This window comes from Micromesistius poutassou (genome assembly GCF_964030765.1).
Source record: "Micromesistius poutassou genome assembly, chromosome: 24".
Classification (NCBI taxonomy): domain Eukaryota; kingdom Metazoa; phylum Chordata; class Actinopteri; order Gadiformes; family Gadidae; genus Micromesistius; species Micromesistius poutassou.
The window spans coordinates 7,343,493-7,366,875 of NC_140294.1; the positions used below are offsets into that span (position 1 = coordinate 7,343,493).

General features: G+C 46.5%; 2 protein-coding genes across 12 annotated transcripts in view; both read left to right on the plus strand.

The window, feature by feature from the left end:
- The window catches only part of LOC311369525 (E3 ubiquitin/ISG15 ligase TRIM25-like), a 67,148-nt gene extending 65,053 nt beyond the window's left edge, over window positions 1-2,095 (plus strand). For 2 of the 9 annotated variants that reach the window (XR_014640124.1, XR_014640125.1), the window contains exons 5-6: window positions 258-338; window positions 435-866. Coding sequence is in view for 5 of the 9 variants with exons in the window: in XM_084487741.1 (XP_084343867.1) it covers window positions 258-338; window positions 435-457 (104 nt within the window). In the remaining 4 variants the exon portion in view is untranslated. Of the gene's footprint in view, window positions 1-257; window positions 339-434; window positions 867-1,804; window positions 1,881-1,966 lie in introns of those variants that run through there. The other 7 variants (XR_014640123.1, XM_084487739.1, XM_084487747.1 and 4 more) reach the window with 7 other exon arrangements.
- A 4,716-nt stretch (window positions 2,096-6,811) lies between these two features.
- Window positions 6,812-23,107, plus strand: LOC311369529 (E3 ubiquitin/ISG15 ligase TRIM25-like). 3 transcript variants are annotated; one of them, XM_084487752.1, is made up of 4 exons: window positions 6,812-6,940; window positions 10,952-12,019; window positions 12,359-12,472; window positions 22,885-23,107. In XM_084487752.1, the coding sequence occupies exons 2-4, from the start codon at window positions 10,954-10,956 to the stop codon at window positions 22,977-22,979; spliced, it is 1,275 nt and encodes a 424-aa protein (XP_084343878.1). In that variant the 5' UTR covers window positions 6,812-6,940; window positions 10,952-10,953; the 3' UTR covers window positions 22,980-23,107. The 3 variants fall into 3 exon arrangements, with proteins under 3 accessions (XP_084343878.1, XP_084343876.1, XP_084343877.1); XM_084487750.1 differs by lacking the exon at window positions 22,885-23,107 and adding an exon at window positions 19,824-20,711; XM_084487751.1 differs by lacking the exons at window positions 12,359-12,472; window positions 22,885-23,107 and adding an exon at window positions 19,824-20,711.
- The last annotated feature ends 276 nt before the right edge of the window (window positions 23,108-23,383 follow it).

Here is a 23,383-nt window from a genome sequence, read left to right on the forward strand (position 1 = left end):
TTATAGACGGTGGTAGGTGGGTTATAGACGGTGGTAGGTGGGTTATAGACGGTGGATGTTGGGAGGGTTGGTAGATCATGGGGTGGATGATGTATGATGGGTGATGATGAATATGAGGATGAATTGGTGGATTGTGTGTGTGTGTGTGTGTGTGTGTGTGTGTGTGTGTGTGTGTGTGTGTGTGTGTGTGGGTTGAAGTGCGCTGCTGTCAGTGACTCCTCCCACTCTGGTTTGTGTTCATTCTGGCTCCCCATAAGGTCGTCCCTCTGGCTCTGATCTGTCTGCTGATTGGCTGCTCGGTCTCGGAGGCGGAGTCCCACCTGGTGCGTCAGCCAGTGGTCCGTGAGGTGGTGGGGGCGTGTCTGTTTATATATAATTATACGTACATAAATTGTGGGTTTATCTTACTCTTGTTTGTTGTGTTTTTTTTTCAGGAATGCATTTCCTTTCCAGTTGAACTGCGGCAGAGTAGTCAACTGATGATGAGTATATTTAAGTTTTTACTTATTCCTGTATATTAAAAAAAATTGTGAATAGTGCCTAAAGAAACCCCCCAATTGATCTCCTTAAGGGTGGGGGCGTTACGGGGTAGTACTATAATGTTCTGGCTCTTGTGGTGGCTTTGTGTGTTTGCACTAATATGTTGTTTTTGTTTTGCTCCTGCATCCAATCACCTCCATCCCCTCCTGGAGGCGGAGCCTACTGGCTACGAGGTGCTGATTGGCTCTCCCTGGTTGTTGGCGCCGCCCCCACTCATATAAAGCCCAGTGGAAGACGGCGTCTCTCTCTCTCCAATGGAGCACAGGCTGCCCACCTGTACACTGGTTACTTTTTGTTCAACACTGTAAATCATTACTGAATGCTTTCAACGCCTTCCCTTTGTTACTATTATTTACTCCTTGGTGGTGACTTTCCTTACTTTAGGTGTAAGATCAGTTAGGGTAGTCAGTTAGCTTCACCGGAAGACGCACTGTTTTCATTTGTCCGCTCCGTGACTTGTGCGTCGGGCTCGGGGGCAGGTAAGGTGCTGCACCCACTGGTGAGCGGGAGGGTTTCTTCTTTGTCGTTTTCCTGTCATGTCGTAACCACCTTGGCCGTTCTGTTGATGGGGTTTCATTTCATTTGATCGTTGGTCTCATGTGGAACCAAAAGATCCTTGTTCCAACAAGTAAAGACGTTTATTTATTTATTTCTCTCTCTCTCTCTCTCTCGCTGTCGCTCTCTCTCTCTCTCTCTCGCTCTATCTCTCTCTCTCACTCTCGCTGTCGCTCTCTCGCTCTATCTCTCTCTCTCTCTCGCACTCTCTCTCTCTCGCTCTCTCTCTCTCGCACTCTCTCTCTCGCACTCTCTCTCTCGCACTCTCTCTCTCCCTCTCTCTCTCTCTCGCTCTGTCTCTCTCCCTTTCTCCCTCTCTCTCTCTCTCTCTCTCTCTCTCTCTCTCTCTCTCTCTCTCTCTCTGCGTGTGTGTGTGATAAGTTGTCATCTTTGCAGTAGGCTTGTCTTATACGGCCAATCTGTTTCACTTTGATGTGATGCACACCAAAGCTTCGTTCATGCGGTTTTGCGCAGGTTTAAAATGTTTAGCCTGACGGTGAATTGTCAGCTGTGACCGAGAGCGGTGAAGCGTTCAATAAATGTGACGTGCCGATGCATGGGTTCAGGCAGTTTTGCGCAAGTTTAAAATGTTTCCGCGTAATTTGTCAGCTGTGATCAAATGCCTTTAATAAATTCCACCTTTATGTCATAAATATAACATGCCTTTGATTAATGTTTGTATGGTGCATCTAATCGAGGCCTATCTTAGGTTCAATCAGATTGGCTTTGCCCGCCTGTTTTTTCCTGTGCCTCCTATATGGACATTTGTGGCTCCGCCGCTGTAGGTGAGGGTAACATACAGTGATGCTAAGCCTCCAAGATCATTTCTCAAAATGGTATTTAATGAATTAAATACATTTCATTCATGCAGTTTACTTTCATTGGATTCCAAAAAGTTTCCAGACTACGAGTCTGAACTTCCTGTTTCGGAGAAGTCCAACCCGCTGACGCGTGACATCGACCAGGCCTCAGCCAATCACGTGGTTAGGCTGCTGAGAGCCTGCGACGCAGAGATACTCCAGGATGAGAGGAAGCCCTTTTAAGGTCATGTCAGAGGTCAATATTCATACATTCAAACAACAACACAGCGCACTTGTCTATTGTGCTATGGTTCTGTTATAAGTTAGCTTTCTGTGTATTTGTTAACATGGACAGATATATAAATCTTTATCATCATTAAACAAGTGATCATAGTATGAGGGAATGTAGTTGAAATCGTACACAACATGTTGTACCACATTATCTATTGTAGACGCCCTGAATGTTTTATTTTATTAGTTTTTCTCCTCAAAGCAAACATACGTCTCATCTCACACTAAAGAATGTGTTAAATGTCAACCCCAGACCTGCTGAGAAACCAGCGGACTTCACAATGGTGACTTTACTGCTCATAATTGTTTATTTTGTATTCCTTCAAAACAGAAACTTCTCAGCGACAGTGTGATGAAAACCTTGCTGGCGGTCGCAGTGAAGGCGGCAGACATCCTCAAGGTCTGTTGAGGCCTGACAAATGTCTCCCTCTGTCCGACCGCCTGTCCGTCCGTCCGTCTCTGTTGGAGAATAAACGGTAGAGCTGTGTCATTGTGATTCCGCCACCAGGGAGCGCCAGACAGCCTTGTTGTACTGAGCGGCTGTGGGACGTCTGGTCGACTGGCTTTCGTCGTAGCGGTAAAATCCACTTTGTAATACCGCGTATAAGCTACACTAATATATAGTAGAACTTATAGTTCAATTTATTTTTATTAGGTTTGGAGTTAAGTCAGAATGGGTTGCATTAAAATAGACTTAATTGACAATGACTAGAAATTCTAAATTCAATATACATACATATATTATATTAGCCTATGCAAGCAGCTTGGTTAACAGCGGCTCTGCAGGTCTGACCTACAGACAGACAGACAGACAGATATGGAGGAGAATTAGTACATCTGTTGTATGGATTTAGGATTAGATTCAGGATTTCAATTTAGATTTAGGGTTAGATTTAGATTTACATATAAGATTTATATTTAGATATAAAATGTAGATTTATATTTAGGATGTAGATTTAGATATAGGATTTAGATTTAGGTCTACCTACCTTAGATTTACCTCCTCCCCGTACCTCCTCCCCGTGTGTGTGTGTGTGTGTGTGTGTGTGTGTGTGTGTGTGTGTGTGTGTGTGTGTGTGTGTGTGTGTGTGTGTGTGTGTGTAACATATGTAGTCTTACCATTGATGAAATGGTTAGTAGTGACTGTGTGTGTGTGTGTGTGTGTGTGTGTGTGTGTGTGTGTGTGTGTGTGTGTAACATATGTAGTCTTACCATTGACGAAATGGTTAGTAGTGACTGTGTGTTGTGTGACTTGACTAAACCCTTTTGCCTTCACTACTATTTCACACATTTTGACCGCATTTGATAAAGAAGAAACCCTGTCCTTTGTAGCAGTTAATGTCTTTGTATGGAGCAGAGAATCACGTTCAACAGAGCTGGCCCTCACCAGAGCTGTGTCCAGAACTTTGGAGGAGTAATCTCGTTCTCTGAAACGATTGTACATCTCTTTACTTTTAGTGTCAAACTCTTGATCGTTGTGCAGATCCTACGTAACCTCTGGAATTGTCAGAATGGGATGTTCTTAGTTAGTGAAGGTGGATGGAAACTTTTAGCATGTAGCAACGTATTTTTATGTGCCTCCTTTCTGAAGAGGCAGGGATTGTGTTGAGGTGGAGGAGGAGGAGGAGGGGGAGGGGGGGAGGAGATGGGGGGTGTTGTGGGGTCAGGGGGGAGGTGGGAAGGAGGAGAGATGGCTGCAGTGAGGGCGGGGGTGGGGGGGACAAGGGCTGGTTCAACCTGTTGACAAAGTCATTCAGCTGGTTGGCCCTCTCCGTTGTCCCCCCTGTGGCTCTGGTCTGACCTGTGATGCTCCTCACACCTTCCCAGACCTCCACCTTTCTCCTGTGGCTGTCCTCAGCCTCCCTCACACGGCGTGTCACCTCCTGCTGTGCTGCCTTCATGGCCTCCCTGCTTCTGAAGGCAGCCTTCTTCCTGTTGAGGGCAGCAGTGACTTCCTGCGTTACCCAGGGCTTGTTGTTAGGGTAACAGGACAGTCTTGACAGGGGAGGCCTCTACGTCCTCACCATGCGGGTTGGTCAGCCCATCCAGCCTCTCGGGGCTCTCTCCATCTGACCACCTTCTGATGGTGCGGGGTGTCACCGGCTGTTGTTGGACCGGGGGGGTGGACAGTGGCTGTAGATGGACCAGGTTGTGATCAGACTCCCCAGGTGGGGGGGGGGAGTGGCTCTGTAGGCGTCCCTCACATTAGCATACAGGCGATCAATTGTCCCGTTGTTTCTCCTAGGACAGTCTACAACCTGGTGGAAACCAGCCGGAGTAGAGTCCAAAGTCACATGACTGAAGTCCCCAGAGGTGACCATCCGGCCTCAGGGCTCAGTCTGCAGCCCCGCTGTGACAGAGTGGATCTTCTCACAGGCGGCGGTCCGCTGAGGAGGACGTGGACACGGTGATCACGTGACTAACCTCCCTCGGCAGCTAGTGTGGCCGCAGGCTGACAGCTAGCAGTCTCTACGGAGATGTGTCCTGGGTTACACCAGCCGTCGTTGACATACGTGAGGAGTTCTAGATAACCCAGACGGTACGTTGTGTTGTTTCCAGTTCCTTTTATACTTGTCTTTAAGAAGGCTGTCTCATCTCCGTACACGGGGAGTGGGGTCGGCCTGGCGGTTGTCAGTGCACTCGGTTCTATGGACGTCTTCACTGCACCGACGGCGATAGATTGTTTCACTTCTTATGACCAATGGACTGATTGTAAGTGGCTCTGGATAAAAGCGTCTCACACACACACACACACACACACACACACACACACACACACACACACACACACACACACACACACACACACACACACACACAGGCCTGCCTTTACCTGCCAGTAGGCCCTGGGGCTGAGGTCTCGTAGGCCCCCTGAGAGGAGGTCTTACAATTAAAATGTGTAAATGTCATGTGTCTAGAGCAGCGGTTCCCAAACTCTTCTGGCTCACGGCCCTAAACATATTTCTCTCCATCCACGGCACCCCTGTTTTTTTTTTATTTTTACTCTCAACCTCCTTTGTGCCATATTTGTACTTCATGCCATTTAATTTAACCTTTGTGATATGATGGACAGACCATAACTGCTTTTATTATAGGCACTAAGGTGAGGTTTATCTCATTTTCGTTTGTATCATAGTTTATCAACATTATTTTACAATGTTGCGTTGTGATAATGAAGTGTATTGTAAATGTTAACAACAAGCCTTTGACCCTGGCTCTAACTTTAAATTTGGTTTGTCATTAAAGTCAGATCGTGTTTTATTGTGTACTAAAGGTGAGATTATTGTGGTGTGTACTAAAAGTCAGGTTGTTGTGTTGTGTTGTGTAGTGCTGTGTGTCGCCGCACGTTTGCCCTTCACAACTTAAACACGTAGTTAGTTCATTTGCTTTCCCAGCTCCTCTTTGTTTGTGTTGGTAGCTTAGTCACGTCACGTTGTCAACAGTGGGTACATGGAGCACAACATAGTGGGTCATAGCTAGGGTTGCCAACTCCCAGACTTTCAAATACGGGACACCTCTTGATCGAGATTGTTGAGGGGGGGGGGGGGAGAGAGTTATGCGCGATCGCGGGCAGACGCGTTCACGCGATTACGACCTGTGGAGTATTGGATTGAGCACTCGGTGCTCAACTGTGTTAGACGGTCATTACTTCGGGGTTCGGTGGTTGGCTGCGTGGGTCTGGCTATTCAGTGTGTTTATAGTGCGCCAATAAAGTAACTGGCTCGTACTGCATCCTTGCCTCCGTGTGTTTATACGCTTAAGCAACCCACGGGTTTTATTAATGCAACGATAACCGGCATTACATAAAGGTACAACACGACCCCAAAATACGGGACAAAGTGCGTCCCGTATCAGTTCATTACGGGACAGGTCTTTTAGTTGCCAAATACGGGACGATCCCGTATTTTACGGGACGGTTGGCAACCCTAGTCATAGCCTGTCCAATGCCACGCTTATACTCATACTGAGCCAGTATCCTGTGTACTTATACTCATACTGAGCCAGTATCCTGTGTACTTATACTGAGCCAGTATCCTGTGTACTTATACTCATACTGAGCCAGTATCCTGTGTACTTATACTCATACTGAGCCAGTATCCTGTGTACTTATACTCATACTGAGCCAGTATCCTGTGTACTTATACTCATACTGAGCCAGTATCCTGTGTACTTATACTCATACTCAGCCAGTATCCTGTGTACTTATACTCATACTGAGCTAGTATCCTGTGTACTTATACTCATACTGAGCCAGTATCCTGTGTAACTATACTTATGATATACACCTGTGAGAGGTGTAGATAGTGTACATCGTTTTTATCTTTATTTTATTATTTTTATTTTATTTTGTATTTATCTCTTATATCTCTCTTTTGCTATACTTTTGACTCTTAAGCTGCTGGAACGCGCGTGTGTGTGTGTGTGTGTGTGTGTGTGTGTGTGTGTGTGTGTGTGTGTGTGTGTGTGTGTGTGTGTGTGTGGGGGTGTGGTACAGGTAAACCATGTAATCCTCTTTAGTTAGTTAATGATTGATGGTTTTACTGGTGGCTGGTGTTCAAAGTCTCCTTCCTCATTCGATCTGTCTTCACTGTCTTCTTTAGAACTGTGTTAGCGTTCGTCTCGGTTCTCAACTCTTACTTTGTGTTTTGGTGAACACCTGAATCTCTTCCTTCGACTGATCTTCATTTCCTTCTGTGCTGTAATATTTTCACACGACAAGGGGCAGGACACGTTTTCATCACGGAGAAGCTACGGTACAGCTCGCTAAATGTCATGTTTTCTTTAGATTATTGGTCGTATATTCTCACTGTATTGATATGTTCTAGATCAGTGGTTCTCAAACTTTTTATACCGCGTACCACCTCAGAAAATATTTGTCTCGGGTTGGTCAACTGTGGTCAGCTGTACAAAGTGGTAGCACTAGAACAGACACAGAGACACACACGCACACAACAAGTGAGAACATTAAGAATAACAACAGTGTACCAACAACCTGTTTGAAAATGTAAGGCTAAATACAAATAATATTGAAAGTCGGCCAGCCCGCTGATAACTGCACTTCCATAAGCCTCATGAGACGGACGCGCCTGCCTCTGCAAACACAGTCCTGCCATGTCTACATGTAGTATACATACACTGAGGTCAGCTTCAGTCTCAGGGGGGTATTCCATCAACCAAGCTAAACGCAAAGCCGGGCTTATTTTGCTTAGCCTGGCTTCTTTCAGCTAGAGTTGCGTTCCATTAATGTGGCTTAAGGGAATCTCCGCTAAGTAACCATGGCAATTTATCCGCCCAAACTAACCTGGTCGGGAGCAGGTTAACTGTCAGGCTAACTTGAGCGGTGTTTCAGAGAAATCCATCTGTCAGCAACAATTGTACCATCAGAAGGTTCCGCCAAGCCTAGTCCTCACAATTTTGTCATAAATGTACATATATGAAGTACAAACAGCGTATATTTTCACTAAGGGTCTAAGATTAAATGATGCAAATGAAATAATTCAATGAATTGCTATCTATTATTACTGTGGCTATCTTTTCAACACATTTCTACACTAATCTATGTATTACTGCATAATCAGGAATCAGCGGCTGGGTGAATGGTCTAGCACTTGCCCTGTGATGTTCGCGTCCAGAGCAATTCATAGTATTCTTGGCGTTGGCTTCATTTTGTAATTCCCTTTATTCATTTTATTAATTCCCTAATTAAGAATATTCAAAGAAATGGAAAATAAATGGCATGAAAAGTTATTTGATCTCATTATTATCTCTAGTAATCCTTCCTATATTACTATTACTGGCGTGGGGATTGAACCCCGCACGACCGGGTGCAAGTCCGACACGTTAACTCGAGACTATCTCCCTGATTCCAAATCGATAGTCAATATTAAATTAAAATATGTTACGCTTAATACTACTTATGCATTCAACAGATCGCCGATTTCTGTGCCAGGCAGCCTCCCTGTTTCTATTAATGGTTACGGTGTTCCCTGTTAGAGTTATTATATGCGTGTACTCCTCATAGACCTCCACAAGCAGCTTCTGTTCACCGCTGGAAAAGATCCCGCTCGGTCCTTTTCAGACGTTTAATCCATGATTCGACATTCACGGTTATGGGCTGGTTACATATCTCGTGAATGCGCGTATAGGATGTCTCACAGTAACGGATGTTTGCGCAAAATCAGCAGATTTTGAGCAGTTCTCCAGTGTGCGCGCGGTGCACAGCGCACACAGCGCTCCGGCTCCGTTTGCCTTTTTTTGCGCAGGTGGGGAAACGCAGGAGTAGTACAAGATACACGTGTAGTTTTGTTTTGATGACCTGACGGTGAGTTACGCAAAAGTGCCGTACCAGTTATGTGCACCCCTGATTATAACCGCGGGTGGAATTGTTGACCGGGGAGGGGGGGGGGGGGGGGGTCAATTCGGGGTCAATTCTTAATGTAAACATTAATATTTTTAATGATGCACCAGGTTAGGCAAGGCAACTTTATTTATATAGCACTTTTCATACACAAGGCAGACTCAAAGTGCTTCACATATTAACATTGTCATACAATAAAAAGAAAATAATAGATAGTAAAATAAAAAAAAAAGAGTAAAATAAATAGAAATAAAGGCTAAAGTTAAAAAAGCATTTTAGAAAGTGCAATGTATTTAAGATCAGATCAACAGTCTCTCTGGTATACCCACGTGGTATACCCACTTTCTCTGGGACTCCAACCCGGATTCTAGGACTCTAACCCTGACAGAACTCTGCAGCTGGTTGCACCAGCAGAACGTAAGGTCCCACTTAGGCTACGGTGAACGTAAATTGCCCAAACGTTCGACTTTACACTCTACTAAAAAAATAGCAGTTGCACCAAGCAGATAGTTTCAATGTAACACTAAGTTATAACTTATATTTTACACCTCCCCTCTAGCTGGTGTAAGTTCCATTCTAACGATAAAGACTGGTAAATACGTTAAAAGATTTAAATACCAAAAATGGCTATTCGTTTTTGAGCAATGGGAAGAGGAGTTTCAACACGGTTTGCGTCGGGAACGGATTGTCCGTGACCGTATCGATCCATTTCATCAGTATGATGATGTAGATCTATATGCGCGATTTCGGTTTCGGCCCACGTACAAACCAATATTCTAGAGCTATTCCATACAATGCATAGCCAGGTAGAGGCTAACTCGGACAAAAACTCTGACACTCAGACAACGAATAGCATACAAAGCAGCAATGAGCTGCAATTTATTATAAAAATCCGCCATCAAATAGCTTAACCTCACGCCCAAGTCAATTTTAGAGAATAAATGACTGTGGAACTGTTTTGTTTGCCCTCTCATTTGGGTGCTAACGCGTCTTCACTCGGATGAGGTGGAAACTTGCCGGTAGCAGCTACTTCCTGTTTACATTGTTTGCTGTCAATGATTGGCTTGAAATTATCTAAACGTCATTAAATGCGACACTGGTACAATTTACGCACTACTAGTAACGTTAAAACTTAAGTTATGGTGGTGCAACCAAAATTTAGAACACCTTTAGTTTGAAACTAGCTACGTCAAGCGTAGGGTTAAGGCGAACTTTACACCAGAACTTATGATCGGCTTTACGTTCTACTGGTGCAAACGACAGCAGGTCTCAAACCCTTCAAAGTTCATTCAGGTTAGAGGGTTCCCTGTACAATTTACAGCATTAGTTCTATAAGAATTTATAAAACGGGTGGCTTAAGCGATCTGATTGGTTCCCAACTGTCTATGACGCCCATTCAGTTTACAGAGTTCAGTATCACTCCGCGCCTAACTTGAACTGTTGTTTATTTATATATAAAAGCAATAGCATAGTTCACTGAAGCCTAAAAATATGTTGATTGCTGGAGAGGGTGGAAATGTTGTAAAGCAATAGGCACACGGTGAGTGAACTCGATAGTAGGCTAAATTGCCGGCGAACCAAGCTACCGTCTCTAGGACGCTACAGTGTGTTGCATAGTAACCGCCGTACACTTTGCAGGCAGCCAGGAGGGACTACTTTTTTGTATTTGTTAAAATATGCTTTTACGACTTTCTCACTTTTTCAAAATTGAGGGTGTCTATGACTTTCATTTCTCCATACTTACGTAACCGTTTCATAAAAGCAGTAGATCACTTCAGTCAGTGAAATGTGCTCGTCGTCGGACAACGCCCCTTAACTGTGGCATAATGAGAACATTCCACAGTCGTGATCTATTGCTTAAATATTTCATATCCCTAACCAAATCGATATTGGATAGAATCTGATTGAATCTGCAATTAATCGATTCCGGATGTCATGACTATTTGAATAACTTCCAATGTTGTGGTTTTGTGTCATTTGGATACGTTGTATTTGAACCTCTAGTTTGTTTTCAGGGACAGAAAAAGTGCTTCCATGTTAAAAGTGAAAGTGTAGCATTGTGACACTCGGCTGTTTCAACTGGGCAGAAGTCTGAGACTTCTCACCCTATGCAAACGTTGTTTTTGGACACATACTTATCCCATATTTTAGACAATAATTGATATAAATGTACTTTGAGAATGTATAATTCCTAAACTAAACTAAATAATCAGACAAACATTGTAAGGTGAGTCCAAAATATTGACCCTTCATCCTCAGTGAAGCTGTCCTGTCTGCAGGACTTCATGTTGTACCTCCTATTGGATGAAGATTTCTGCTTGAAACAACAAAATATATAACGTATAAAAGCACTTGCATTTGAACGAGTTCAAACTGTTATTTTACTATTGTTATCCATGTTTTCTAGGAATGGCCTCTGCTACTTCCTGGTCTGAAGAGGACTTCTCCTGTTCCATCTGTCTGGATGTGTTCAACAGCCCAGTCTCCACACCATGTGGACACAACTTCTGCAGAACCTGTATTTCAACGTTCTGGGATGACCAAGTCCAGTACAAATGTCCCGTTTGCAACGAGCTGTCCCACACAAGACCTGATTTACGGGTAAATACCTTCATATCAGGGATGGTTGATCGGTTTAGAAGTTCTGTACGAGTCAAAGAGCAGCCTTGTGTTGAACCAGGAGAAGTTCCCTGTGACGTCTGTACTGGGACCCAGCTGAAGGCGGAGAAGTCCTGCCTAATGTGTTTTACCTCTTACTGCCACACCCACCTGGAGCCTCATCAGAGAGTCGCAAGCCTGAAGAAACATCGGCTGGTCGAGCCTATGGACCGTCTGGAGGACAGGATGTGTAAGAAACACGACCGACTCCTGGAGCTCTTCTGCCAGACTGAACAGGTGTGTGTGTGTCTGTTGTGCACAGTGACGGACCACAAGTCCCATCCTGTTGTACCTCTAAAGGAGGAATATGAAGTGAAGACGGCCCAGCTGGGGAAGATAGAGGCTGAAGTTCAGCAGATGATCCAGGAGAGACAACGAAAGATTAAGGACATCAGAGACACAATGGGACGTAGCAAAGCAGACGCAGACAAAGAGATAGCCGATGGTGTGCAGGTCTTCACTGCTCTAAAGCGCTCTGTTGAAAAGTGCCAGGATGATCACAACCAAACGGTTAAAGAGAAACTGAAATCCACAGAGACAGAAGCTGAAGGCCTCATCAAAGAGCTGGAGCAGGAGATAGAAGATCTGACCAATAGAAGATCAGAGGTGAAGCAGCTCTCACACACTGAAGACCACCTCCACCTCCTCCAGACCTTCAGATCCCTGAAGGATCCTCCACCCACCAGGGACTGGACGACGGTGGAGGTCCGTCCTCCGTCATACGTAGGGACCTTGAGGAGAGCCCTGGATCAGCTGGAGGAGACACTGAACATGGAGATGGGGAAGGTGCCTGTCCCTAAACCAGATGTAAAGAAGTGTAAGTGTTTGTTTAGTTTGATTCATCTTAGGGTTGTCCAATGATCCAGAATGTCTCCGGTATGATACTGTGCCACACCGCCCATACCGCTGTTCGGTCATATTCTTTTTGAAGAGCAATTGAACCCAAAATTGATGCCATTTTATCACTGTTACTAAAACAAGACCAATCATCTCGAGAACATGAATGAAATCCTACGTTTTTTGTCTCCCCAAAACACGATGTGATCGTTCCACTCTGCTCTGAACACAGGTGGTGTTCTTGAACACCATGTTCTTGAATGTCTTCCCAATCAGGGTCTTCATATTGAACCTCTTCTTGGCTTTCCTCTGCTTGTAGCCTCACCAGTCTCTCCCCCTACTAACCTCGTGAGGAGATCCCAGGATCAGCTGGAGGAGACACTGAACATGGAGCTGGAGAAGCTGGCTGACCTGAGATCAGCTCTAAACAAGTGTAAGTATCTGATTAGTTTGATTTAGGGCTGTCAAATGTACATTCAATATTCTTAAAATAGAAAGATTTGTTTTACAGAACAAAATGAAACATGTAAAATGTTTTTCCCTGAAGACAATGTTGTGAGTGCTGCAGTGTAAAGTGAGGTTGAAAACATGATAAAGCTACATAGCTTAAAGGGACACTGTGTAGGAATTACTCCCATCTCGTGGTAAAATGATATAGTGCATTCAAACGAACAGTGCTCGCTTTTTAAAATGGACGTTGCAACCTGGTTGCAACTACGGTAGGCGGTATGTGCCAAGAAGCTATGACAACCTGTCCCATTCTTTCGGGTGATGATGAGGTACGCTATTTCAAACAAACTTCAAACTGCATTGAACCATTAGTGTGAGCATGTATGAGTAATTACTCCTTGAGCAAGATAGTGAATTATGTTGCCATGTTTATGATGGTTTTTATTGGTAACATTACTATGTCGTAGTCTAACCTATAGCATCAGTTAACAACTTGACACACAACAAACACACATTTTTTTACTGGTGCTTATATAACGCATGAACTATGTAATAATAATTGGTAGTAATTAATTAATAAGTAGTGATACATTCCTTATTTGTTTATTTTTACGATGTGCGTGCATTGTGAGATCATCATCATTACGTGATTGAAGGGTAGGGAGAGGACAGAGAGGCAGTGGATCGGTGGGAGGTAGTAGGCAAGAAATACAACCCTTATTCAATCAAACAGAGCCTATGCTGCTATCCACCAACGAGGCTGTTTAAGCTTTTAACTATACGTGTTCTACTGTTAATAATAATAATAATAATAATTCATGAAATTTATATAGCGCTTTTCAGTGACCCAAAGACGCTTACATTGTGGAAGACGTAAAAAATACGAAAAGGGTGATGACAGTCAGGGGGACATGGGCAGGGGCAGGGATGAAGGTGGTCATGGGTAGGGGAGGTCGTAGGCTTGGGAAAAGAGAGAGGTTTTTAGAGTGGATTTGAATGTGGGAAGTGAGGGAGAGTCGCGGACAGGTTGGGGAAGAGAGTTCCATAGTCGGGGGGCTGCCCTGGAGAAGGCTCTGTCACCGAATGTTCTCAGTTTGGAGGGTGGTACGGTTAGAGTGAGAGTGGAGGAGGATCGGAGGGCTCTGGAGGGGCGATGCGGAATGAGGAGGTCAGACAGGTAGGGCGGGGCCAGGTGGTGGAGAGCTTTGAAAGTCAGCAGGAGTATTTTGAAACTGATACGTTGTTTGATGGGGAGCCAGTGGAGAGTGTGGAGAACGGGAGTGATGTGCTCACGGGACCGATCAGCAGCAGGGGGGGAGAGGCAGTGTCTGATTTTGGCAATGCGGCGGAGGTGAAAGTAGGAGGTCTTGACAACAGAGCTGACATGGGGATCGAAGGAGAGGGTGGGGTCCAGGATAACACCAAGATTGCGTGCCAGGGGGGAGGGAGTGATGGTCGAGGCGTCGATGGTGAGTGAGATGGGTCCAGTTCTATTGAGAGTGGATTTGGTGCCTATGAGGAGGAGCTCTGTTTTGTCGCTGTTAAGTTTGAGAAAGTTGTGGGTCAGCCATGTTTTTATTGTAGAGATGCAGGTTTCGATGTGGGTGAGGGGAGGGTTTTGGGTGGTTTTGGTACAGATGTAGATCTGAGTGTCATCTGCGTAACAGTGGAAGTCGAGATTGAGTTTGCGGATGACCAAGGGGGAAGAGGTAGCAGATGAAAAGAAGGGGGCCGAGGACTGAGCCCTGAGGGACCCCCTGTGGTACAGGAGAGAGGGTGGACGTGTGGCCAGAGAGGGAGACGAACTGTTGCCTGTCGGTGAGGTAGGAGGTGAGCCAGTCGAGTGCGGTGCCCTCAACACCCTGTTGGCGCAGCCTTTTGAGGAGGATGGAATGGTGTACAGTATCAAAGGCTGCGCTGAGGTCTAGTAAAAGCAGGATGTTGAGGGCACCGCAGTCTGCAGTGGTGAGGAGATTGTTGATGACTTTGACAAGGGCAGTTTCGGTGCTGTGAAGCGGGCGGAAGCCAGACTGGAGGGGTTCATAGAGGTTGTTTGACTGGAGGGGTTGATAGAGGTTGTTTGACTGGAGGGGTTGATAGAGGTTGTTTGACTGGAGGGGTTCATAGAGGTTGTTTGACTGGAGGGGTTCATAGAGGTTGTTTGACTGGAGGTGGGTGTGGAGTTGGGCGGCGACAATGCCTTCCAGAGTTTTGGAGAGGAACGGCAGGTTGGAGATGGGGCGGTAGTTGGAGAGGTTGGCTGGATCAAGGGTGGACTTTTTGAGGATGGGGTGATGGAGGCAAGTTTGTAGACAGAGGGAACATGACCAAGGGATAGGGACTGATTGAATAGGGTGGTGAGGTGGGGGATGAGGACAGGGAGGCAAGCCTTGGTTAGAGTCGTTGGGAGGGGGTCGAGAGAGCAGGTGGTTGTCTTGGACGCAGTGATGATGTCCAAAATGTGGGAGGAGTCAACAGGGGAGCAGGCAGTGAAAGAAGGGAAGGGTGGGTGGTCAGGGAGGGGGGGGGGACAGGAATGGTGCGGGTGGAGGAGTTACTAACGGCGGCAGTCAGGGAGCTGTTGATTTGGGAGATTTTATGGTTAAAGGCGAGGAGGAAAGAGTAACAGAGGTCAGGTGAGGAGGGTGGATTAATGTCCGGCGGCTGGAGCAGTTTGTTGACGGTGGAGAACAGGATGCGGGGGTTCCGGTTGGTGCTGTTGATGAGGGTGGAGAAGTGGGCGGATTTAGCAGCATGGAGAGCGACATGGTAGGAGGAGATGTGATGTTTGTAGGCTTCGGCGTGAACGGTGAGGCGGGTTCGCTTGCATAACCGCTCGAGTTGGCGGCCAGTCTGTTTCATGGTGCAGAGTTCCGGGGTGTAACAGGGGGCGGAGTTAGTGAATGAGACAGAGGAAGTCTTCCAGGGGGAAAGGGAGTCAAGGGAGTCAGAAAGGATGGAGTTGAGCATGATGGCATAGTCGTCAGGGGAAGAGGGGGCAGAGTCAGGGGGGAAGGCAGAGGACATGAGCTGGGAGAGTGAGAGTGGGTTGACTGATTTGATGTTGCGGTAGGAAATGGAGCGCTTTTTGGGATTATGGGGTGAGGGTAGAGGAGCGGAGAAGAGGATGCAGAGATGATCAGAGAGCGGGAAGGGGAGAGGATGGGGGTTAGATACGGGTAGGGAGGTGGAGCAGACTATGTGGAGGATATGGCCTTTGGTATGGGTGGGGAAGTCAGTGGCCGTGTCCCAATTCAGGGGTTGCATCCTTCGAAGGACGCATTTGAAGACCGCATACGTCACAGCGGTGACGTCAAGTGCTGTCCCATTTCGAAGGCTCCTTCGAATGCGGCCGAGATATGCAGCCTTCGTTTCCCGGATTTGAAGGACGCATCGGATGCATCCTTCACGGCCCAACGTATCCCAACATTCATTGCGCGTTGGATATTTTTTCAGAAATGGCGCGGAGAGAGCAGAAGCAGCAGCTGCAGCGAATACATATTTAATGACAAAACTTTTTTAAAAATATAAAAGTAAGGTTGGGACCATTTTAAATAGGTAACTTTATTGTCAAAGTTCAATGACATTAACGCTAGACATATAACGTTAAACTAATTAACGTTAAGCCAACGTCCTCTCTTCCTCTTCACCCGGCGGTGAATCTTCTCCCACTCCTCCAATAAAATATAAAACATAACCAATACAATTATGATTTCTGGCTCCATATTTCTCCTCCGCTGTCCGGTTTGAACGGCAGCTGTCAGGGTTGCTAGGAGACAGGAGCGGCGCGTGGTCACGCAAGGTAAAGGACGTTAACGGCTGGTTACGCAATCCGGAAATGCTCCGTAGGCTAGACCGTCCCATTCCACAACGCTCGTTCGGCCTTCGATGCAGCCTTCGCGGTCTACGAAGGATGCAACCCCTGAATTGGGACACGGCCAGTGTGTTTGGTGAGGTGGAAACAGTCGAGAAGGGAGAGGAAGTCAGATGTCAGTGGGGCGGTCGGCTTGTCCGTGTGGATGTTGAAGTCACCGGTAAGTAGGAGGCGGGAAGAGAGAGAGGACGCAATGGTGAGGAGTTCAGACAGTTCAGAGAGAAAAGATGGGTGTTGCTGCAGAGGACGGTAGATTAGAACAGTGGTGATGGAGTTGGGGAGGGAGAAGGCAAGGTGTTCAAAGGATGAGATAGATGGGAGGTTGAGGTTCAGTTCAGTGATGGACAGGGATTGTTTATGAAGAACGCCAACGCCTCCCCCTCGGCCAGAGAGGCGGGGTTTGGCAATGTAACTGTAATTGGAAGGAGTGGCTTGATTGAGAGCGTAGAAGTCCAGGGGCTGTTGCCATGTTTCACAGAGGAGGAGCAGATCCATGTTATTGTCCAGTAGCAGTTCAGATATAACGGCTGATTTGTTGGAGAGGGAGCGACAGTTCAGCAGTGCGAGGGAGATGGATGGGGGGCAGGGGAGGGGGAACGGAGGTTAGTGAGGTTGGCAGTACGCAGGTGGGGGTGATGGGGGGGCGAGAGTTAGTCCAGAGTGAGGGGATGGGTGAGCCATGGGGGAGGTGTTGGTTGCGAGAGGGGCCAGAACCTGGATGGATGTAGCGGCGTCGGCGGAGGATTCCGGCTGTGCTGGCTGCAGGGGCAGCAGCAGCAGAGAGACGATGGTTATTGTTGAGGCGGTGAAGGTCAGCGGCGGTGTAGCTGAGTGGGCCAGAAGTTGGTGGAGTAGAGGAGAGAGTCCTAAGAGTCTGGAGTAGCAGGAGTGATAATCCAAGGTGGAGACGAGACATGACGGCGGATGAAAGAAGGCCGGGTAGTATATTGGTGGTGGCTAGTAGCTGATTGGCTAGAAGCAGGGAGGCAGTGAGTTGTGTGTTGTTGTGTACGACTTGCGTGGATTTCTGACTAAAACTTTGCGGACGCCAAAATCTGGAAAGCTGATGCTCACAAAAAAATCTGGATGTATCAATCCTTGCGTAAGCACGATTTCACACAGATTCTCTTTGTACATCCCAATTAACGTGAAATTGAGCGCACATGCACGAGCCCGTCTCTCCACCCATTTCCATCTCCACCCATCTCCTCCCTCATTTAATATGCTAATTCGTATAAATAAACCTGCAGTAGTGCGCTCGTTAGGAGAAAGGAGAAAATGGAGAAAGGAAGAAAAAATAACTTTAGGGAATGCGAGGTGGAGGTGCTGATTTCGGAGGTAGAGGCCAGAAATAAGATCTTGTTTGGCTCTCTTTCCTCCGGAATCAGCACCAAAAGCAAAAAACTGGCGTGGGAAAACGTTGCCGGGTCGATCAATGAGGTTGGGGCCGAAAGCCGAACTGTGGCTGACATTTAAAAAAGTGGTCGGACAACGTCCACTATTGTAGTCCACTATTGTAGTCCACTATTGTAGTCCATTGTTGTAGTCCATGAGGGAGAGAGAGAGGCCGTTTCTCAATTTGCGTTCTCGTCTGTACTTGTGTACTTTGCGTTCTCGTGAAACGTCATCAGTCGTAGCCCAAGTACTGTTCCAATTCCAAGTACGCATCAAGTCAAGTACAGTCGTAAAACCCGTGTGTGTTCTCCATGCGTTCTTAAACTGGCCGTTCCACCGAGGACGCATCGGAGGTGACTTGTGTGGACTTGGACCGTTAAATATCCCAGGATGCATTTCACATTACCATGTTTTAAAATATTAGTATGTAAGCTATAATAATAGGCTATATATAGGAACATTTGACATATATAACAAAAATGTAGGCCTATTCATTCAAAATATTGACATACTATTTTAAAATTAAAGAGGCTGGGGTTTTGTTTAATATAATTTGTTTTTATTGTATAAGTCGCTGACCCAACACAACGGCAACGAAAATCTTGGTCGGATCCATCCGATCGTGTGTGTGTGTGTGTGTGTGTGTGTGTGTGTGTGTGTGTGTGTGTGTGTGTGTGTGTGTGTGTGTGTGTGTGTGTGTGTGTGTGTGTGTGTTCTAATCTGTGTCATTTCTCGCTCATTCGTTATTATTATTATATCAATAGTCTACTCTCCAACTACATAGCCAGTTAGGCACGCGCATCTGTACCCTACATATAAAAAGTTGTGTGAATAGCTTATACACACGATAAGCATATCTTTTCATTTATATTCATTCAAAATATTGACATACTATTTTAAAATGAAAGAGGCTGGGGTTTAGTTTTATATCATTAGTTTAAATTGTTCAGTAGTGTATGCCTACATGAGGCCGTAAAGCAGTTAACAGAGCTGAGGTGGTGACGTCACAGGTGCGTACTCGCGTCCTCGGAAGTCTGTACTTGGAAGTCTGGACTTGCCAAGTACGCACTTCCAAGTCCGCGAGTCCGTAGTTTGCGTACTTGGTATTGAGAAACGGCCAGAGACTAACAAAGACCACACTACCCTCCACCACGTGACTTTAACCAGACTCCTCCAGAGTGCTGTGATGTCCACTGATTGCTCAACGAGCAACAGCTGAGGCAAACGGCTAGAGTGAGACCAACTGAAAACTAATCTGAAGTGAAACTAAAACTGTGATTCTGAAAAAAGTATGAATTATATCGAAATTCTGATCAAATATTATTGAAGATACAAATGTGTAGATTTGTTTAATAGTTTGAATGATGGTAAACGGTTGAATTTTGACCAAGTTATGATGTCTTAAGTGGATGAAGAGGATGAAACATGAATCGTGTGTGTGTGTGTGTGTGTGTGTGTGTGTGTGTGTGTGTGTGTGTGTGTGTGTGTGTGTGTGTGTGTGTGTGTGTGTGTGTGTGTGTGTGTGTGTGTGTGTGTGTGTGTGTGTGTGTGTGTGTGTGTGTGTGTGTGTGTGTGTGTGTGTGTGTGTGTGTGTGTGTGTGTGTGTGTGTGTGGAGAATGCCGGAGCTATTGCGTGTGTAGAAGAAGAAGAAAAGTAAGAAAGTATGTAGACTATAGCTTAAATATTACAGAGGATTAATCAGCTCATCATGATGAACGTTTTGATGTATAATATGTGTATGTTGTGTAAATACTGCGGGAGTAGATTCAGTGTATACATTTTTCATTGTTTTGACTGGGACAACCACTCACACACACATGGGATTTACATTTACGTTTAACTTAAAACATCTTATAAACAATATGCACTACTATTTCTAAAGCTATAGCACACTAGTCCACTATAGTAGCTATCATCTGATATGATTTAGTCTTTCTATGTAAATTTTTGTAGAGAAGATGAACGTGAAACAGGAAGAACAGTACTAGTGATGATGATGATGATGATGATGAAGATGAAGATGCAGAAGGGTTCAGTAGCTCATCATGTCTTGTTCTCCGTCAGATGCCTGTGAACTCACACTGGACCCAAACACAGCCCACAGAGAACTCTCTCTGTCTGAGGACAACAGAAAGGTGACGCTGGTCAGAGAGGACCAGTCGTATCCGGATCACCCAGAGAGATTTGACTCCCAGTACCAGGTGTTGTGTAGAGAGGCTCTGACTGGCCGCTGTTACTGGGAGGTAGAGTGGGAAGGAGAGGTTTCTATAGCAGTGACATACAGAGGAATCACAAGGAGAGGAGGGGGTTATGACAGCAGGCTTGGAGAGAACAACGAGTCCTGGAGGCTTGTTTGTTATGATGGTGGGTACTCTGCCCAGTACAACGGTAGAGAGACAGCCATACGTCTCCCCCCCGCTGGCTCTACCAGAGTAGGAGTGTATCTGGACCGGCCTGCTGGCACTCTGTCCTTCTACAGAGTGTCCCCAGGTGGAGGAGGGTCCTCAGACACACTGACACACATCCACACCTTCAGGACCTCCTTCACCCAGGAGGACCTCCTCCCTGGGTTTGGGGTATGGGAGGACTCAGCGTCTCTGTGTGAGTTATAGTCTCTCTCTCTCTCTCTCTCTCTCTCTCTCTCTGTGTCCCGTCCCGTTCGGGCCCCGTTTACGTTATGTTTGCGTCAGCGTCAGTTATAGTATGTATAGTTATAGTCTGGGACGGGCGCACACACACACACACACACACACACACACACACACACACACACACACACACACACACACACACACACACACACACACACACTGCTTTTGCGTCAGTGTCTCTAGGGCAGTTATAGTCTCTCACTCTCTCTCTTTTACTCTGTCTCTCTTTTTTTCTCCCTCGGTCTCTTTCTCTCACATCTTTCCCTCCCCCCCGTCTCCCCCTCCTCCCCCCGTCTCCCTCTCCCCCTCCTCCCCCCGTCTCCCCCTCCTCTCCCCCTCCTCTCCCCCTCCTCCCCCCATCTCCATCCCCCTCTCCCACTCCTCCTCGTCTCCCTCCCCCCTCCCCCTCCTCCCCCCCGTCTCCCTCTCCTCCTCCCCCCCGTCTCTCCCTCCCCCCCATCTCCCCCTTCTCCTCCCCCCCGTCTCCCTCTCTCCCTCCCCCCCGTCTCCCTCTCCCCCTCCCCCCCGTCTCCCCCTCCCTCTCCTTTTTATGGGGCTTCCTAAAAGTTGATGATGATGAATCATGAAAGGAAGAGACTTTAAGGATCTCCCATAGGGTTCGCTAAGCAGCTTTTATTAAGATCTCATTTTTAATTTGAAATGTATATTAAATACCTATTGATGGTAAATCACATGTTTTTTTATGCAACTATATATTTGTAATTTTCAGACATAAACATGTTTGTTCTATGGACTATGATATCATCATTGTTGTCCTAATCAGATTTTATATTTCATTCATAATAACCAAGAGGTCTATGGGATAATGTTGCATGTTGTAAATGACTTTAAACTGAATCTTGATTCCTTTTGTTCTGTTGGGAACCAAACGGCCGCAGAACATGTTCAGTTATTAAAGATACGTGCACACCTGTTTATGATTAGTAAAGTCTGCAGCTTCTATTGTTTCAGTCCTTGTGTTTATTGTGTACATGTAAGGGACCATTTTTCTGTTGTATTTGTTCATGAAGCATAATGATAATAAACAACTCAGTGGATCAACTGAATGTTCTCGTGTGTTCAGCCCATCATCATTCTCCTTTTATTACTAAATAATGTTACATAAGAGCCTTAAGAATAATAATATATTAATCAGAAAAGATAAATAAAACAACAAATGTTTTAGTCTCTCTCTGCCCCCCCCCACCTCACCACGGTAACACCCCCCCCCCACCACGGTAACACCCACCCCCCCCCCCCCCCCCCACCACGGTAACACCCCCCCCCCTTACCACGGTAACCCCCCCCCACCACGTTAACACCCCCCCCCCCTTACCACGGTAACCCCCCCCCACCACGTTAACACCCCCCCCCCCCACCACGGTAACCCCCCCCCACCACGTTAACACCCCCCCCCCCCACCACGGTAACCCCCCCCCTAACCACGTTAACACCCCCCCCCATCATTCCCACCCCCCCTGAGTGCAGGACCACCTTGGCTGTTCTACCGTCTGCTTAAGGTCGGTAAAGTGTTCTTATGATGCTCCTGCCGCTGTGCAGGCTCTCTTTGGTCATGATTATAATATTTATATTGTGGAGCCCACGGGTTCATTTAGTAAGTTACGTTTCTTGTTTGTGTCACAGATCTGGTAGTGCGCCATGCAGCCAAGCAGGATCAGCACCTTGGAGAGTTCTATTTATTTTGGTTTTGGAGTGCGGCCTTCACTGAGTCAATGTGTGTGTGTGTGTTCTTCAACTTGAAGTTATTTATTGTCACGTTCAGTAAAAGTTCTTTATTTTTACATTAAGTTCAAATTGTTACGTTAGGCTGTTAGGCTGTCAATAACGCGTCCCGTTATTGTTACGTTAGGCTTTAGTCCGGCGTCAATAATAAATGGTCTTGATCATAAATAAACCTCCATTCCGTGTGTGTGTGATCTGTCCGTTGCTGAATAAGGTTCTATAGCTGCTTTGGCATGTTGGTGGTCAACATGTCTGTAGTGTAAAACGTTCTAAAACTGGTGTCAAATGTTGCTGGCCGTATTACTACGTAAACCATGAATGTTGCGCATCATTTATTATGACGTCATTATATATACTTTCTCTCAGCAACCCCAACTCAAACTGACTTCCCGCGTCCCTGACAACTGCCTCAATAATCAAGGAGAAGAAGAAGAAGACTCCCTTTGTGTGTCTTTGTGTTCCTTCAATATGTGTTGTATACGTTTGGGTGAACACAGATCTCCTCACACTCCTCTTTTCAAAACAAGGGTCCATTTTGTTAGCAGTGAGGCGCGTAGGAGGACGGTCTGACGGAGCCTCAGGGGCCGTCTGGCTCCAGGACGCCTACGGGTTAGACAGGGGACACCTGGCATCCAACCCACAACCTTTAGAGCAGGCAGTCACACACCCCCCAGACCACTGGACTGTTGTGGTGTCTGTGTGTCTCTGACCTCCACCCCCTCCACCCTCAGGGTCTGTCAGGGCACCCCCAGCCCCGCTGCAGGGGGGCTCTGCTGGGGGCCGTCTACCGGAGCGACCGGCTGGAGGTGGACCTCCTGAACGCTGACATCACCGCGCACACGCACGCCGCCAGCACCCAGAGCAAGGTGCTGGAGGACGGGTGGTCGGTGGGTTATAGACGGTGGTAGGTGGGTTATAGACGGTGGTAGGTGGGTTATAGACGGTGGTAGGTGGGTTATAGACGGTGGTAGGTGGGTTATAGACGGTGGTCGGTGGGTTATAGACGGTGGTAGGTGGGTTATAGACGGTGGTAGGTGGGTTATAGACGGTGGTAGGTGGGTTATAGACGGTGGTAGGTGGGTTATAGACGGTGGTAGGTGGGTTATAGACGGTGGTAGGTGGGTTATAGACGGGTGGTAGGTGGGTTATAGACGGGTGGTAGGTGGGTTATAGACGGTGGTAGGTGGGTTATAGACGGTGGTAGGTGGGTTATAGACGGTGGTAGGTGGG